Source organism: Equus przewalskii, chromosome 8, assembly GCF_037783145.1.
Source record: "Equus przewalskii isolate Varuska chromosome 8, EquPr2, whole genome shotgun sequence".
NCBI lineage: Eukaryota > Metazoa > Chordata > Mammalia > Perissodactyla > Equidae > Equus > Equus przewalskii.
Genome location: NC_091838.1, coordinates 81,839,418 through 81,855,700, shown reverse-complemented (window position 1 = coordinate 81,855,700; position 16,283 = coordinate 81,839,418). Strand labels below are relative to the sequence as shown.

At 54.4% G+C, this 16,283-nt stretch overlaps 1 protein-coding gene across 6 annotated transcripts in view; it reads left to right on the top strand.

Moving 5' to 3' along the window:
- Positions 1-214: 214 nt before the first annotated feature.
- SLC45A4 (solute carrier family 45 member 4) overlaps positions 215-16,283 on the top strand; it is a 128,943-nt gene continuing 112,874 nt past the window's right edge. For 3 of the 6 annotated variants that reach the window (XR_011543277.1, XR_011543276.1, XM_070631095.1), the window contains exon 1: positions 215-350. Coding sequence is in view for 2 of the 6 variants with exons in the window: in XM_070631096.1 (XP_070487197.1) it covers positions 2,263-2,413 (151 nt within the window). In the remaining 4 variants the exon portion in view is untranslated. Of the gene's footprint in view, positions 351-827; positions 1,540-2,106; positions 2,414-16,283 lie in introns of those variants that run through there. The other 3 variants (XM_070631097.1, XR_011543278.1, XM_070631096.1) reach the window with 3 other exon arrangements.

Sequence of the window (16,283 nt, the reverse complement as noted above, 5' to 3'; positions counted from 1 at the left end):
GCGCGGCGCAGGCCCCGCCCAGGCCTCCCGCGGGCTGCTGCATAGTCATGAGCACAGGCCGGCGCTGCGTCAGCGGAAGCGGCGCGCGGCGGCTGTTTCCGACCCGATAAAGCGGCGTTGTCCCCGCGCGCCGGCCGCAGCCTCGCAGCGCTCCCTCCGCGCCCGCGTCGCTCGCTGACTGACCGCCCGGCCGGCCGGCCGGCTGAGGAGCAGCCGCCGCCGGGACCCCGTCGCGCAACCGCCGCCGCCGCCGCCGCCCCCGAGCGCCTGGGGCTCCGCGCCCCCGCCGCCCCCGCCGGCCCGGCCCCCAGCCGCGCCGCCGCCCCCGCGGCCCCGGCCGGAGGAGACAGGTGAGCGGCCGCCCGCAGGCCAGGCCCCGCCCCTGGGCGCCCGGCACCTGCTGCCTCCCCACCCCCACCTCCGCGCGGCCGCGGCCTCGGGCGGGGGTCCCGCTTCGGGCCCGCCTGGACGTCTCTTCCCCCGGGAGGAGGCACCATGCTTGGCCCCCTTCCTCCTCTCCCCGGACTGCACCTGCCTCTCCTCGGCCCCGGCTCTGCAGCCTCCTGGAGCATCCCGGGCCCCTCCTCGCGGTGTGCACCTTCCCGTGGGCCCTGCCCCCGTCCACCCCTCAGCATTCCTCCCTCCCCCGTTTCCTCGGGTTCTCTACCCGGCGGGAAGCCTGGCGCCTCGCCCCCTTGGTGCCCACCCTGGCCTGCCCCCTCGGCCTGACACCTCCAACTTGTGAGACTTCGGCCTCAGCCCGCAGCGCCTGGCCCCCTCCTCCCCCAGCGCACACACGTCCTCAGCGCGCACAGCCAGTGTTCCACACCGCGGGCTCTGAGCTGCCCCCTGCGCTTGCCTGTGTTTATGTCTAATCTGCACTGTCCTCCAGTCTGTCCCTTTGAAGATACCTTTATTTCCTGCGGCGAGCTTGTGCCCGGAGGAGGGGGCCCGTGCATCCAGGGCCAGAGCCCTTGCCCCTCAAAAGTCCCCACACATTACTGCATCTCGACCCCGCTTTCCCTTTCCCGGGCGCCTCGGCCTCCGAGAGCTCTCGAGCTTAACCCGTTCCTGCCCAAGGTGTGTGGCTCTTGACTAGGTTCTCGGGGAGCCCATCCCAGCCCAGGGCTTTTCCAGGGGAGGTATGTTAAAATGGGAGGGGGGAGGTGGCTTGAAAAAAGCACAACCTCCTGGTTAGCTATTTGTAGTGATTCTAGAAAAGGGGGGGTCCTTGATGTAGGGAGCGTGAGTTTGTTTTTCAGTGGGGCACTCGTGGGTCAGCCTCTCCCCATCGGATACCTCAGCTGACTCCAGTTTTTGCAGCTCCTGGTTTTTGGGGCGTCCATCTCCTAGCCTGGGGCTCCGGGAGGGGAGGAGGGTTTAGAAGATGAGTATTGAAGCATTTGTGGGGTCAAATGCTTGTCAGAGTCAAAGCCTGTTTCTACGGGGAAAGCCCACGTCGATCCTGCCAGCATTATTCGAGGGTGCCCTGCACCACTTCACGCCATCCCACCCCGCTTTCCCGGCAGCGACAGCCAGGTAGGGTGTGGGGGTATCTTTCATCTCTTCTATTTTGTGTTGGTAGTGGGAAAAAAGGGAAGAAAATTAAAAGCTGGAGGATTGGTTTACTGATGAAGAAATGTAACAAATGACTAGGTATCAGAAACAAGAACCTCTAGCCTTTAAAAAATGTGATTTTCTCACTTTTCTGCTACATCTGAATTATGTGTTAAAAGGAGTGAGAGTTTATTTCGTGTTTGGGAGAGATTCTGCAGAATCTGCTTGAAGATGGGGGGAGGCTGCGGTTGGGGCCTGAAGCTGTGCAGGCCCAGGTGGAAAGAGCCTGGCGTGATAAAGAACTCCAGTGCTTCTGGTTGGAGGCCGAGAGGGGGGTGGTGGTGGGGAAATAGCTTGTCTTCAAAATCAAGAATTTCAGTCCCATTCCAGCTAATTGTTTTTATGGGCAGCAGCTGTAAAGGGAAGGCGTGGATCCTTTGAGAGGCATTTGAAATGCATATGAGGTGTGCACGGGGGGGCGGGGGGGGCGGGGGTTTGTGCGGCCCGGGTTTCCCCCTGGGGAGGCTGCCCGGGGCCGGCTCCTGGGCGGGTGAGAGTGGCTTGCCTTGCAGAGATGTGTGCTGCAGCCTTGGCCCACGTCACGTCGTGAAAGCAGAGCAGAGATTGGACTGGGTGATCTCCGCGGTAGCTTGCAGCTTTTCGCATCCTGGGGCTCTCTCTGCCCTGCAACTTTGCTTACTGGAGATGCGAGGAGGTGGGAAGGGGCGAGAGGAGCCTGGGAACCTGGGACCCTGCCCTCTCGGAGCCAGGAGATCCCGCCCTGCTGGTCTGCAGGGAGGAGGGGCTGCGGCAACGGCAGCTCCCCCTCTCCAGCGGAGGAGACGAGCCCAGGAAGGTATTTCAGCCAGTGTTTCAGTTGCTTGGTGTTGGATTGGTTTTATCCGTGTTGTCAGAGGGACGGTGGGGAGGAAGGGGGAGGGCCGTGCTGGGGCCCAGGCCGTGCTGTCGTTTTCTGACTGTGGTGCCTGTTTGTCGCCATCCGCACCCTCTGCCCTCTCCCGCTTGTCCTGCGGGCCCTGAAGCCCAGCCCTGTGTAGCCGGTAGGGGTGGTTTGTGACTAACAGCCTCGCGGTCTGGCATGGAGTGAGGGCGACTGGCGAGCGCGGTAGGTGGCAGACAACCCCAAATTGCCAGTGCTCTCCTCGGGAACACCCCTGGCAGAGCCGTGTCTGTAATTTGCGGAGCTGGAATGCGCTGGAAGCCGTGTTCCTACTGAAGATGGGTGAGGATGCTGCCCCACGCTCGCTTCCTCTGGTTCCCCAGATTTTTTTGATCACAGCATAATTCCGCTGATGAAGGGGCGCTCAGCGAAACACCATTAGGAGGGTGGCCTCGACTCCAAGCCAGGAAACCTGAGAGCGTTTTAGCTTTGCTGAGTGGAAATCTGACCAGGGGGAAAAGGCCTCCCAGAAGAGGAGCAGCCATAGAGAAAGGAAGGGGTGGGAGCGGACCCCTGGAGCAGGAGCGGCAGCCTGCTGCCCCTCCCCCACCCACGCCCGGACAAGGTCTCCTTGTTTAAGTTAGCTTAATTACCACACCAAAATCAGTGAACAAGGATCTTTCTAAACGAACTTTCAAAATGTGCTTTGAGCGGCGCCCCCTTTTTTTAAGGTATCAGATGCTAAGCCCTGTGAAATAAGGCGCTTCCAGCGACCTGGGAGATGGTGGCCCTTTTTAGTGGGTGTGCAGAGGCAGCTTCCTCGCCTGTGTCAGAGGGAAGCTTGCCAAGAGTCAGGCTGCACAGTCGACACAAGAGTCATTTTCAGCCCACTGCCATTTGGGTAGCGGTGACATTGGAAAGATTTAGTGGGACCTAATAGTGTTTATGAACTTGCTTCCTTGGCAAGTGACTTTTAGAGGAGGCATTTTAAGAAGATTACAGCACCCACAGACTTCGATGGCAACAGCATAACCCGATTACTGTTTTCCTGTCACTAATAGTTTTCCTTTTAAACTTGTGTTTCCACAGTGGCCCCCACGCTGCGGTGCGTGGACTGCTGTTCCCGCCTCAGCTGATCGGGATACGCAGTTGGTGTGGGTCATTTGAGCGTGCTTGTCTTGACTTAGGCACAATGGTAATTTTTTGAGAGAGATTATGGGAAATGAAACAAAACCCTGCTTTTGGAGGGAAGGGCTCTGAGTTCTGTTTGGCTGATTTGGAACCGTAGGTGAGACGGAGGTCACACAAGGTCAAGGGCAGAGTCTATAAGGGACCCCCAACGAGGGGCACGTTGTGCTGGGCACTTTGCCCCCACATACGGGAACAAGGGTGCTCGCTGCCCCGAGGCGGGGTCCTCTCGCAGCCGCAGCTGAAGGGGTTCGCACAGCCTTTCCGACTTACTCAGCGGCTGCCTTGCTCTCCCACCTGCTTGGCCCGAAGCCCAGGTGAGGGAAGCATTGTTCAGACCCAGGTCGGTGGTGTTTTCATCCTCCCGAACCTGTTGAAGGATCCTGCTGGCAGAGAGAGGACTGCATTCCTGAACGGGTGCCCGAGAGGTGGAAAGGTGCATTCCTCGCTGCTTTCAGAACGCATCTCCCGAGGAGACGGGCGTCCTGTGGTGCAGCTCGGATGAGCTTTTGGAGTTTGCTGGAGGGTCTGTCCTGGGCTTCTGCCTGTGAATCCTGGAGCCAGCTGAATTGGTTGGCCGCTAGATTTTTCCCATTTCAAAGAAAGGAAAACCTTAAGTACAAAGTACGTAGCAAAGCCTTAAAGCAGACAGGAAGAGGCGTTGGACCAGCGTGCTTCTCCAGTTCAGATATAGTGGTCGCTGTACTTGTATGTACAGAGCGTGTTGCACAATTTTAAGCAACTACTTGGACATTGCAAGGCCAGAAGACAATTAATAAGCTCCTTATTGCAAACTTTTTAGTCGTCATTGTAGGAAAATGTATTTATCTAAGAGGATGAGTTTTGGCTTGGAATGGGAAGAGAAATGTTTTTCCATCAGTTACTTTGAGGGGAGGGGTTTTGACCTCTTTGCGTCGGAGATGGACTTGTTTCTCCAGAGTGCAGTGGACAGCAGGAGAGCTCCAGTGGAGTGGGCAGAAGGTAGCGCTGTCATTGGCGAGACCGGTTATGCGATGGCCGTTTCACTGTTACATTGCCTTACATTAGTGATCTTCAGATCTTTGCTCGGGTTCTGTAGAATAACTTGGAAAAACTGTGGGCACGTTTTTAGATTGACATCTGAACTTTTTCATGCTAATCTTTAATAGTTATGGATGTAATTTCTAGTATATTGTAAATATAGATGTTTAAAACAACTACTCCTGCGCCCCAAAGTATCCAGTGTTAAATACTCCAGTGATTGGTGGCCACCATCGTCCTGTAAAAACGCGAGCAAACTTCTTACGCCTCTAGCCGGACGCCCTCTTCCTCCTCCTGAGCTTGGGGGCGGGCTCCATTTTCCCTCATGGAATTTTATTCTAATGTTACACGCCTTTATACTTGAAAGTCTTACTGGTCGTTCTTCACACTTCTCTGTGACAAAAATATAAACTGCAGTGTAAGTGTTTCTGTGATAAGGCCGGGTGAACTCAATCCCGGAGAATTTTTTGTCATTGTAATTATCGGTAAAGAATTGATCACAGAAGCATAAATGTGTTATTGGTTTTGGTAAATAATTACTAAAGGCACAGAATAAAAATGCTATATTGGAATGCATGTTTTAAAGAACTAGGGGGCTCCGTTTAAGATGCGTCAATTAGAGGAACTATTGAACTGCCCGTGGTGCCAAGTATGGCCTTGCCACCGGAACGGTCCACGAGAGGAGTGCCCTCCTCTTGTTGGGGAGGAAGGGGACCTTGGGTGGGGGGCCCACCAGGGCCTGGGGCTTCCACCACTGGCCACTGCTCAGGCAGTTGAGTTTTAGGAACAAGTTTATAGTGACGTTGAGGATCTGTAAATTCAGTCTCTCCAGGTCACCCACACCTGGGACCTGCCGAGGATGTCTTTGCGTTCGCACACGCGCTGTGAAGGGCTTCTGCCCTGTGATGTTCAGGTGCTCGGTGGATGGGAGGGGTAAAGCACTCGCCACTTCGTTAGGTTATGACATCGCTGCTGCTCCGTGTGTGCTTTAGTATTTAATTGCGTGTTCTCTAGATGTGCTGTGTTAAAAGGCGAAAGCTGATACATCTCCTGAATGTGCGAGTTTCGGACAGTGGCAATGCATCTTCCCTTGGTTGGATTAAAATATAAACCTATGGAATGTACCTTGAGTTAAATCTTAATTTTCCAGAAAGGTAGGTTAGAACCGGAGAAGACTGCTTGGCAGGGCTTTGGATTCCGAAGAGGGATCTCCCTGCAGGAGTCTGTAAGCCTGCTCTGCTGGTCGTCCTTCTCCAAGCAACAACGAGCGGAGTCAGGGAAGAGGAGAGTGTCGTGGGCCTGTCTCTAGGGAGAGGCCCCTGGGGTGGGTGGAGACTCGGAGGAGGGTGCACAGGAGCCTGACCAGTCGGGTGTGCGAAGGTGGGCCTCTCCCTGAGGATCCAGGATGAGGTGGGTGTCCCTTCCGAGAACTTCCTCAGATCTCTTTGAAAGTCCTGGGCGGGTCCTCTGTTACTTACACAGGAGACGCTCTCAAAGTATAAACATTTAGGGCCAGCCCCGTGGCCAGGTGGTTAAGTTCACGCGCTCCGCTTTGGTGGCCAAGGGTTTCGCTGGTTCGGATCCTGGGCGGGGACATGGCATGGCTCGTTAGGCCACGTTGAGGCGGTGTCCCACATGCCACAACTAGAAGGATCCACAACTAAAATACACAGCCATGTGCCAGGGGGATTTGAGGAGACAAAGCAAGAAAAAAAAGTATAAACATTTACTATTTTTAACCTAAAAGTTAATTGAAACGTGATACGAAAATAAGTTTAGTAATGAAACAACAGCAAGAAATTCCTCTGCCGTCACGCCCAGAAACAGAAATGGCTTTGGCTTGAGAGCTGTAAGACTTAGTCTCAGGTGGCAGTTCTGTGGCACACGAGGAGGTTCCAAGTGGGGGGTCTCTGGCTCATCCAGCTTTGTGGGGGACGCGAGCAAGCCGCTGGCCCACCTCTCTGGATTTTGGTAGTGTGGGTCCGCTTGAAGCTTTACCTGTCTTCTGTCCTCGGGGCTGGCCATTAAAAATCCACTTGAGGTTGCTTCACCGCGAATTCGGACCGGTGTCTGTCTGGGGACAGAGGCCTCCTGAGATTGTGGGGCAGTGCCTTTGTTCCTGGGGAGAAGTGAGGATGGGCGCTCGCTCCCAGATCATGTTCCAGGAATCCTGTGGTTTATCTAGACAGTGAAGAGTGGAACTGGGCGGGCCGCGCGGCCCCTCCCTGCCCCGCAGGAGGACAGGGGGCAACGCTCGCCAAGGTGCAGCCTCCTGTGGTCACTGGAGCACAAAGTGTTATTTACGCTTTCTCGGCATCTTGGGCCTTGATACTGAAATGAAGGTTCAAGGCTATTAAAGGCTTAGAGAAAGGCTGCTGGAGAGACCGGCGCCCAGGTGACCCTGCACCCGGGTTGAGTGGTTCTGGAAACTCGTGCCCTCATCTGGCACTCGACCCCAGGATGCAGATCTACTGCCAGCCTGTGGTGCTTCATGAAACTGGAGTAACCCTTCGTGGCTTTTTCATGTCACTTACGTAAAACCGTTTACATTAAAAGCTTGGAGTTAGGAAATCTTCCCCATCAGGCCCTGCGCACCACTACCCTCTGCTGGATGGAGCCAGGTCTCGGGGCCGGCCAAGGCTGCCGCTCTGTCCTCTTGAAGGCAGCCCTGAGTGGGTGCTGGGGATGGATTGTGGAGTTGACTCTGCCTTGCTCTTTGATTTGCCAGCATGGCCTCAGCGAGCCTAGTGGGCCAGGGAAGCTGGGAGAAAGCTCAGGGCTGTTGAAAACATGTCTAGCTCATCCTTGATTATTCAGACGTGTAAAGTGTTTATACTTGTTAAGAGGACAGGGAGGGGCCCTGTGCCTTTTATTCTGCGTGAGAAGCATTGTAGAGCCCGGTGTTGTGCAGGGAGCAGTTACGTCCAAGGCTGGGCCATTCCTGGCTTCGTGACCTTGGCCCAGAAGCTGCCCAGTGCTCTGAGCTTCAACTACTCTGTTAGAACCCGGGGAGCATGATGCATATTTGTTCCTGGCCCTTAGTGCAGGCCCTGAGAAATAACATGCGGAGGGCTGGGTCCTGTGCGCAGCTCTCAGACTCATTCTTTCCCCAGCAGAGCCCGGTAAGGGCTGTGCTGTATTACCTCATTTTACAGGGAGGAAAAGGAGGCACAGAGAGGTTAAATAACTTGCCCGGAGCCACGCAGTAAGTGATCGAGCCTAGGAGTGCAGCCTGGTGCCCACCCCCGGGGTGCTGGGCCCAGGCGTCGGGGCTCCTGGATGGCCCTGAGCCCCTGGAGGTGCAGGATGCCTCGACCCCAGTGAAAGACTGGGTTTGCAGGTGCCTTGAGAATATGTTTTTTCATAATTTGGGGTATCATGTTTTTCTCTTTGATGCTGTGACTGTGTGAAAAATATTGGTAACTTTTCACAGCGTGCAGTGATATTTAACACTAATCAAGTGTAAAATAAAACTGGGGCCTTTTTTCAGCAAGTGAACTAGGCAGGGGCAGTTACGCTAGTAATTCAGAACTCTGTGAGAAGAGACCAGCACCCTGCAGGGCTGTAGAAGGTCCCGGTGGACAGAAGCCTCTGTGGGCAGAGGTTCCCAGTGGCACTGTCCCCGGCTGCTTATCATCCTTGGAGGGTTCCTGGCAGTTTGAGCAGCTTCAGCAGGGAGGCTGTGCCGATAAGGGTCCTGGGCCGATGTCAGTTTGTGGTTGTCGAGTTCAGATAGGTTTGATGGAGTCCTGTGGGTCTGCGGGAGAGTCTGGAAGCCAAGTCAGTGCGGGCCGTGGTTCTGCTTGGTTATGATATGGTTTTGGAAAATAGTTTTTAACAATTTGAATATGGATTTCCTCAGGGTCCCCTCAGAACCTTGTCCGCCTGGGGATTCGTTCCTGCCCACACAGTTCTGCCTCGGCCAGAGCTCTGCAGGCTGGGCCTGGGCCCCCGCCAGCCTTCCCCAAGGCTCCCCCGCCCCCCGCCGACGGGCTTACTGTGAGGCTACAGGAAGCTTCCTGCCGCTCAGCGACGTCCCTTCCCTGTCGGAGGAGTCCTGGGTGCACTGGACTTCATGCCCCAGGTAGCGGGGCAGGCGCGGCTGTGATGGTCAGACTCCGAAAGGAACGGTGTCAGAACTTCTCGCCGAGGCCGTCACTGTGAGCTGGGCGTATTTCCAGTAAAGCATGACCTGGGGGCTCTCGTGACTGGTTCTGGGGAACTGAGTCACCGTTACAACCTGGTAGCATTGCACTTGGAATGTAGGTGTGCCAGGGCATCCTCCCCCTCTCTGAGTGTTTGTGGGGTCCTCACAGCCCCACGGAGATCCCACGGACGCCTTTGTCTTCGGTGGGCACCTGTGAGTACACACTGGGGCCAGGTCCTATGTGAAGTGCCCCCTAGATTCAGAGTTAACTCTGAATTTTCCGACTGCTCTGCGCAGGAGTAGTGGTGTCCCATTTCGTAGACTAGAAGCTGAGGCCCAGGACTTCGAGGGGTTCCTCCGCGTTCTGTCTGGTGGGATGGCTCTGCTAGGAAGTACTGGGGACGGTGGGAGATGGAAAGCGGTGTTAGCCTGGGCAGAGAAGCGACGATACAGGGCCCGTCCATCTCTCTAGAGGATTAACGCCACCTCCCGGTGAGGCTGTTCAGGGAGGACTTCTTGGAAGTGGAGGCTCTTATAGCTGGCTTAGGAAGAAACAAAGCCTGATTGTCAGGGCCTGAGGACGTGGTTGCTGCTTTGGACAGTGGAGGTGGGGTGCTGCTTCCGCTACGTCTGTTGTAATCGGTGACAACAACACCTAGGTCGTCACCAGTGACTTGCCCGAGAGACAGGGCGAGACTGGGATGGACCCCAGGTGCACCGCTGGCTGGTGTGGAGCCCTTGCACTTTCAGAGCCTTTCAACGTGCCGGAATACTAGAAACACTCTGCGCTCAGTGCTCGGGCTGCGGCTCTCTCAGTGGCATCCGTGCGACTGCCCTGTGGCTTGGTCAGTGGGAAAAGGAGCTGTCCTCAGTCTCCACCTTTCTGAATGGTCCTAGTCTCACCCAGGGATGATGGGGGCTCTAGAGTAGCTTCTTTGTCTTGGGTTCCGTCACACGATAGCAGGTAGGAAGGACTGGAGAAAGCATTCCATCGCACCTGTTGTCTGCGGAGAGCCGGAAGTTTACACACACAGCTTCTGATAACCTGTAAACTTAAAACAGCCCTGTGATGAGTTAATGTCCTCATTTTACAATGAGATATCCTCATCTTTATTGGTGAGATCAAGGGATTGGCCACAGGTCACCTAATCAGAAAGTGGTGACTCTGGGAGTTCCGGCTGTGGATCCTTGGGCCATGTCCACTGACTGATTGCAGGTGAGGAAGCTGAGGCCAGGAGAAGTGAGGTGGCCATGCCTGGCAGAGCCTGGACCCCACTGCCTCCTTTAGGGGCTCTGACTTGGGACCCGCTCTTTACCCTCTGTGAGCGCCAGGGCCCCCGCCCAGACACAGCCTTGATGGTCGTGGGTCCATACCACAGGCTGCTGTGTGGACGAGGGAGCTCGGGAGCGTCCATAAGCCCAGAGGGCACCCGCGTGCCTTCTGCAGCCAGGCCATGCTCCCCCACCCAGCTTTCTGGGTGCAGTCCCTCTGCTGTCTTCTGTGTCTCTCTTGTATCCCAACCTCTGGCCCCTGTACCAGCCAGGGCTTCTCTCCTGGACACTTGTGGCACATTCCTGCTTCCCTCCCTGGGATGCCAGCCCCTTTTTTCAACATAAGACAGACCTCCAGACTTGGTGGCTCCTCCTGAAGCCCACGTGGCAAGGCTCAGTGTGGAGCATGGCAGAGCTGGTGCCCCTGCTCTCTTGGGTGACCTGGGTCTCTTCCCCGCCATTTCCTGGCTCATTTTCCTCACCTGTGAAACACAACAGCGGGGGGGGGGGGGGGGGGGGGGGGCGGGGGGGGCGGGGGGGGGGAGTGCCCAGAGGATCAGGCAAGGGAAGGCTGGGTGCGGGTTGACCTGGGAGGTGCTCAGCAGACAGTGACCTAGGAATCACCTCTGGTGCAGTGCTGCCCAGCCTTGGGGGCGTCCGGCACCCCCAAATCCCTGGGTGCCCTTGGGATCTTTGCAGCAGGTCCAGGTGGCGCTCTTGGGCAGCCTTGCTCCCCACACCCATCTGCCCTCTTTAAGCTGGGACCTTGGGGCGGCACCCCATTCACCTCGCCTGTCCTGCTGGGTGTCTCTTGTCTTGCTATCAGGGTCATAGCTAACGTTGGCTCACATTCAGTAAGCATGCACTGTGCAGGACGCGGATTGTCATGGCACGCCTGCGGCCATCTCCATGACGTGAGTTCTAGTTACTGCTGGTCACTACGAGGACCAGTGCCAATGAGCTGTTGGCTGGAGAAGCCCCTCAGGGCTCTGAGGCTCCTGACCTGGACTGGTAGCCACGTGTCAGGCTGAGCCCCGTTCCTGCTCTCCCTCTCCTGCCCCTCGGGACCGGGTATTTCAGGACTGGCACTGGTTGGTGCCACTTCCGCTCTGCCCTGGACACCTGTGCATGCCTCCAAGCCACTTGCTCAGTCAGTCAGCATTGACGAGTTCTCACGGTGTGCAGGCACTCAGCTGGCATGGGAGATGACAGCAGCAGAAGCAGACAGGTTCCTGCCCTTGCACTGGGAGACAGACTTGTGTCCAGCGACCCCTGACTGTTTGCTGTCAGTTTTCCTGTGTGGAGTGAGTCTCGAGCCCAGGCAGGGCCCTCCCAGTTGGCCCTGGTGGAACAGCATGCTAATGGCAGGGTGCAGTGGAGGGGGCTGTGACCCCGAGACCCTGGCCTGCGGGTTCAGGATCCTCCTGGTTGGAGTTCGGCCTGGCCTGGTTCTCTTTGCAACAAGCTGCTGTTAAGCCCCAAACCAGGCAACGTTTTTTTAAAACCATTCTTTCTTTCTTTTTCTTTTGCAGATTTTTACACCAGGAAGATCTTGTCTAGATTGATGTATTTTTTTAATTGTAAAGCTGTTGTGTAGATGCAGTATTCGTTTCCAAACATGACTGCCCCCTGCCCAGCATTCGAAGCTAAGCGTGAAGGCGGCATGAGCCTGTGGGCAGTGGAGCCTTTGTGCTCATGTCTTAGACTTTACGAGGCTAGGCTGTGCGTTTTTTCCGCCCTGACCGCGGGCGTGGTGTAAGTAGGTTGCCGTCTATACAGTGAATTGTTAATTTACATCAAATGGGGCCTACATATCCAGTCTGTGTGGAGTTGCCTTGAAGTTACATTTTCTCTGCACTGTCCCTTAGTGACTACACTTAGGGGGGTGTCTGGTACCATTTCTGATGACTCGTGTGTAGTCTGGGCCCTTAGCACATACAGGCCTCTTGTTGAGTGTCACGGAGTCTGGAGTCCGCTCACATGTCCTACTGTCTTGCAGCTGAGAATCAGTGTCAAGGCTGATGGTTCCAGTCTTGATTTGATAACAAATTGATCAAGAACTTCTTAGAATCAGTTCTTCCTAACCGTGTCGAGGTTGTGGTTTTTTCATTGACAACTTCAGCGCCCCATGGTAACTGTGTGCGCACGTGTGTCCGTGTCGTGGTGGGATATTCTCAGCGTGTCTGTTGTGTCCTGCGGTTGCCAGGAAGCAGATGGCATCCACAAGTAGAGCGAGGAGAGTCAGAACTGGCCATGTGGAGGGGTGGGCAGGGTTAAGGGACACCGGCAGGGAGGGGCCTGGCCACACCTGGGAGCCTTCACCCCTAGGCCCGGGGGCAGGGGAGAAGAGCAGTTACTGGAACCACCCAATTATAGGAGAGGAGGTGGCCTTCCCTGGAGGGCCTGGTTAGCTGGTGGTGACCAAGGCCCAGCCTTCACTGCCCCGTCCTCCTCTCTCTTGTGCTTCCCCCTGGGGCAGAGTGCGCATGTGTGTGTGACCAGCATCTTGGCCTTCCGGCCACCTAGCGTGGTGCCCTGTTTGGTTGGAGCTGATGGCTCTGGGCTTTTGGTAACTTGGGGTCTTGGAGAGGTGGCAGAAGGTGGGAACTGTGTTGCCCAGTGTAACTGAGAAACCCGGGCTGAAGGGGCTTGATGGGTCCAGGGCGAGCTGTGGCTGTCCTCGGGATGTGTCAGGTCCCACGTGTGCGCGCCGCTTTCTCCTTTCCTGGGGTTGGAGGTGGACTCCCGCTGTCTCCTGGGCAGCCTCGAAGCAGCCTGAGGGCAGTCCGACACCTTGGGCCCACGATACGTGCGTCTTGTGTGGTAGGAACCCAGTGAGAGGTTGGACGAGGAAGGAGGGCCCTGGTTAGATCCAGTCTGCACTGTGATGCCTCCTCCCAGGGCCTGGCAGCCAGCTCTAGAGCCAGGCGCTGCGGGAGGAGCGTGGCCGTCCTCAGATCTGAGGGAGAGAGCCGCGGCTGGACCCCTTGTTTGGATGCAGTGCGCAGAACGATTGAGGTTCCATCTGGAGTGCGGCTCAGGTTTGGTTATGAAACTCGAGACCGGTGTTTTGCCCCTCACTCAGCCTTTCCCCAGCTTGGCCTTTCCTGGGTTACTTTTCAGAGCGAATGAGCTAATACCGTATACAAACGTTCAGAACCAGCTCATTTTTGCCCAGTGAGTGGGGCAGTAACGTCCATCCAGGGCTCGACCTGGACCCCACCGCCTGCCCGCCTTGACTGTACTTGACGGATGATGCTCATTTCACTTGTGATTGTTGATCCTTCTGTCCATTCCTTTAGGATCAGTTCTGGAAGTTGTTGATCTTTACTTTCTGACGTCACTGACAGTTTGAGCTCCAGAAAATTCTCAGCTCTGTAGTAATCTGGGCTGGCCCTTAGAGTTTTTCCTGAATTTAGAATCTGTCTTTCTGTTTGTCTCTCCTTCTGTCTGCCCTTTTTTTTTTTTGGTACGAACCTAAATTGCCCGACTAAATTCTAACGGAAACTACAAAAGAAAGGACCAACTTGAAAAGATTATGTAATAATCATATCACAGCAAAAATGCTTTTAACCAGTTGAGTGACCATATTTACTTCCTTCCTCCTCATTTCTCTCACTGGAGTAGTTCTTAACCTATTTTGGGTCTTGGAGTCCTTCAAAAATCTGGTGAAAGCTGTGGACGTCTTTCCCACAGAAATGCAGAAAGACACTGTGTTGTGAATACTCAAGGGAGTGATCACGGGTCTCCTAACACCCTCCGGGGACAGTCTGCCCCAGCTTGCCCCCTTTGGGCCCCAGCAGAGGGACTCCTGTCCTGGAACTGAGGCTGTGGACCCTGTAGCCAGGGCTGCCTGGTCTGTTTCTTGAGTCTGAGGATGGGCACCCACGTGAACCTGTGCATCTGGCAGCTCCCGAAACAGGGCCGGCGCTGGCCTTGGGCTGGTCTCTCCCCCTGAGGAGCATGTCAGAGATAAACCCCAAGGATTGTGGTTTGTTGTGTTTCCTTGTTGTTGTGACCATGATTAGCGGCGACCACTTGTGAGACTCTGGACGTCTGTCTCAGGCACTAGCGAGTCTGAAAACCTGGACAGCAGAAGGCCATCTAGAGTGACTGTTGGCATGCGGTCATGATGGTGACGTTGGGATGCTCCAGTTTACTTTGTGGGAAATGTAGGGTAGTTAAAATTAGCAGTGGGAGCCATGGAGAGTCAAGGTTGTCCAGAAGGATTAAGCAATGTCACATTGAGATAAGGCTTGGGAGCGGTGGGGTGGAATTCCCCACCCTGAGCCAAGCTGAGCTGAGCTGGAAGGGTCAGGCTGGGTGCTGAGGTGGCCAGGGGAGGCTGGGAGCTGCAGCACGTGAGACCTTGGTGTCAGCACCAAAAAGTCCTGGAAGAGGGGCCAGCAGGTTAGAGCATTTGCACCTGTCGTTAATCTCATAGCCAGATGTGTACCACGACAGAGAGAGTGCCCGGACCTAAAATAGATTCATATATGGTGTAATATTATATTGCAATAAATTGTATATTATAGCATAACATGTAGATGTTTTATTTACCTATATCATATAGTATATAACGTACACATCATTCTACATATATAATTTTGTGTATAATGTATTATAGTATAATATATATTTTTTTGTCCATTTTTTAAATTTAATTTTTATTGAGTTAATGATAGGTTACAATCTTGTGAAATTTCAGTAGTACATTATTGTTTGTCAGTCGTGTTTTAAGTGCACCCTTTCACCCTTTGTGCCCACCCCCCACCCCACCTTTCCCCCAGTAGCCACTAATCTGTTCTCTTTGTCCACATGTTTAAATTCCTTATATGAGTGGAGTCATACAGAGATTGTCCCTCTCTATCTGGCTTGTTTCACTTAACATAATTCCCTCAAGGTCCATCCATGTTGTTGCAAATGGGGCAATTTTGTTCTGTTTTACAGGTGAGTAGTATTCCATTGTGTATATATACCACAACTTCTTTATCCATTCATCTGTTGATGGGCACTTAGGTTGCTTGCATGTCTTGGCTATTGTAAATAATGCTGCAATGAACATTGGGGTGCATGGGACTTCTGGAATTGCTGACTTCAAGCTCTCTGGATAGATACCCAGTAGTGGGATAGCTGGATCGTATGGTAGTTCTATTTTTAATTTTTTGAGGAATCTCCATACTGTTTTCCATAGTGGCTGCGCCAGTTTGCATTCCCACCAACAGTGTATGAGGGTTCCTTTTTCTCCACAACCTCTCCAACATTTGTTACTATTTGTTTTGGTTATTTTTGTCATTCTAATGGGCATAAGGTGATATCTTAGTGTAGTTTTGATTTGCATTTCCCTCATGATCAGCGTTGATAAACATCTTTTCATGTGCCTCTTGGCCATCCATGTATCTTCTTTGGAGAAATGTCTGTTCATAGCTCTTGCCCATTTTTTGATCGGGTTGTTTGATTTTTTGTTGTTGAGTTGTGTGAGTTCTTTATATATTATGGGTATTAACCCTTTGTCGGATGTATGACTTGCAAATATTTTTTCCCAGTTAGTGGGTTGTAACATATATTTTATTTATTTAAAATTCTTTGGGGGGGATGCCTGGCTGTCAGGGTTGAGTTCCCCACTGGCTCTTGTTCACTGATGAAGGGAGGGACAGCATGCTTTGTAGGAGGACTGGGACTGGGGGTCTGAAGCTGCAGTGTCAGGAGGCCCCCGATCCCTCTGCATCCTGGGCCTGCAGGGCAGAGATGGCGCCTGGCTGACTCCTGATTCAGAGGAGTTGCCAGGTCGGTGAGCGGCCTGCTTTGCCCTCAGTCTGTTTCCCTGGCTGGGCTGGAGGACCCTGGACTGTTGGCTTTCTTAGCATTCACCACCCGTCTCCCGAGAGGCCCCCTCTGCAGAGGCCACAGCCACCAGGGACCCCGCAGGTCTCTGGCATGTGGCCACTTAGTTGCCTTCAGGACAGGACGTGTGGTCCTTTCCAGCCTGGCTTGTGAGGACGTCGGCAGCCGGCTGCTTGGCAGGCCAGCCCGGCTCTTCTAAGCGGGAAAGCCCGGAGTCCCACCTGTTTGTAAAATCGCCTCTTCGTACTCTTCAAATAGAGAGAACGCAGCTTTAGCACGGTCAGTTACTGATAATTCTCAGCGGCCTTACCCCATCTGCTGCCCTCAAGATTAGAGTCCTCGTCTTAATGGGAA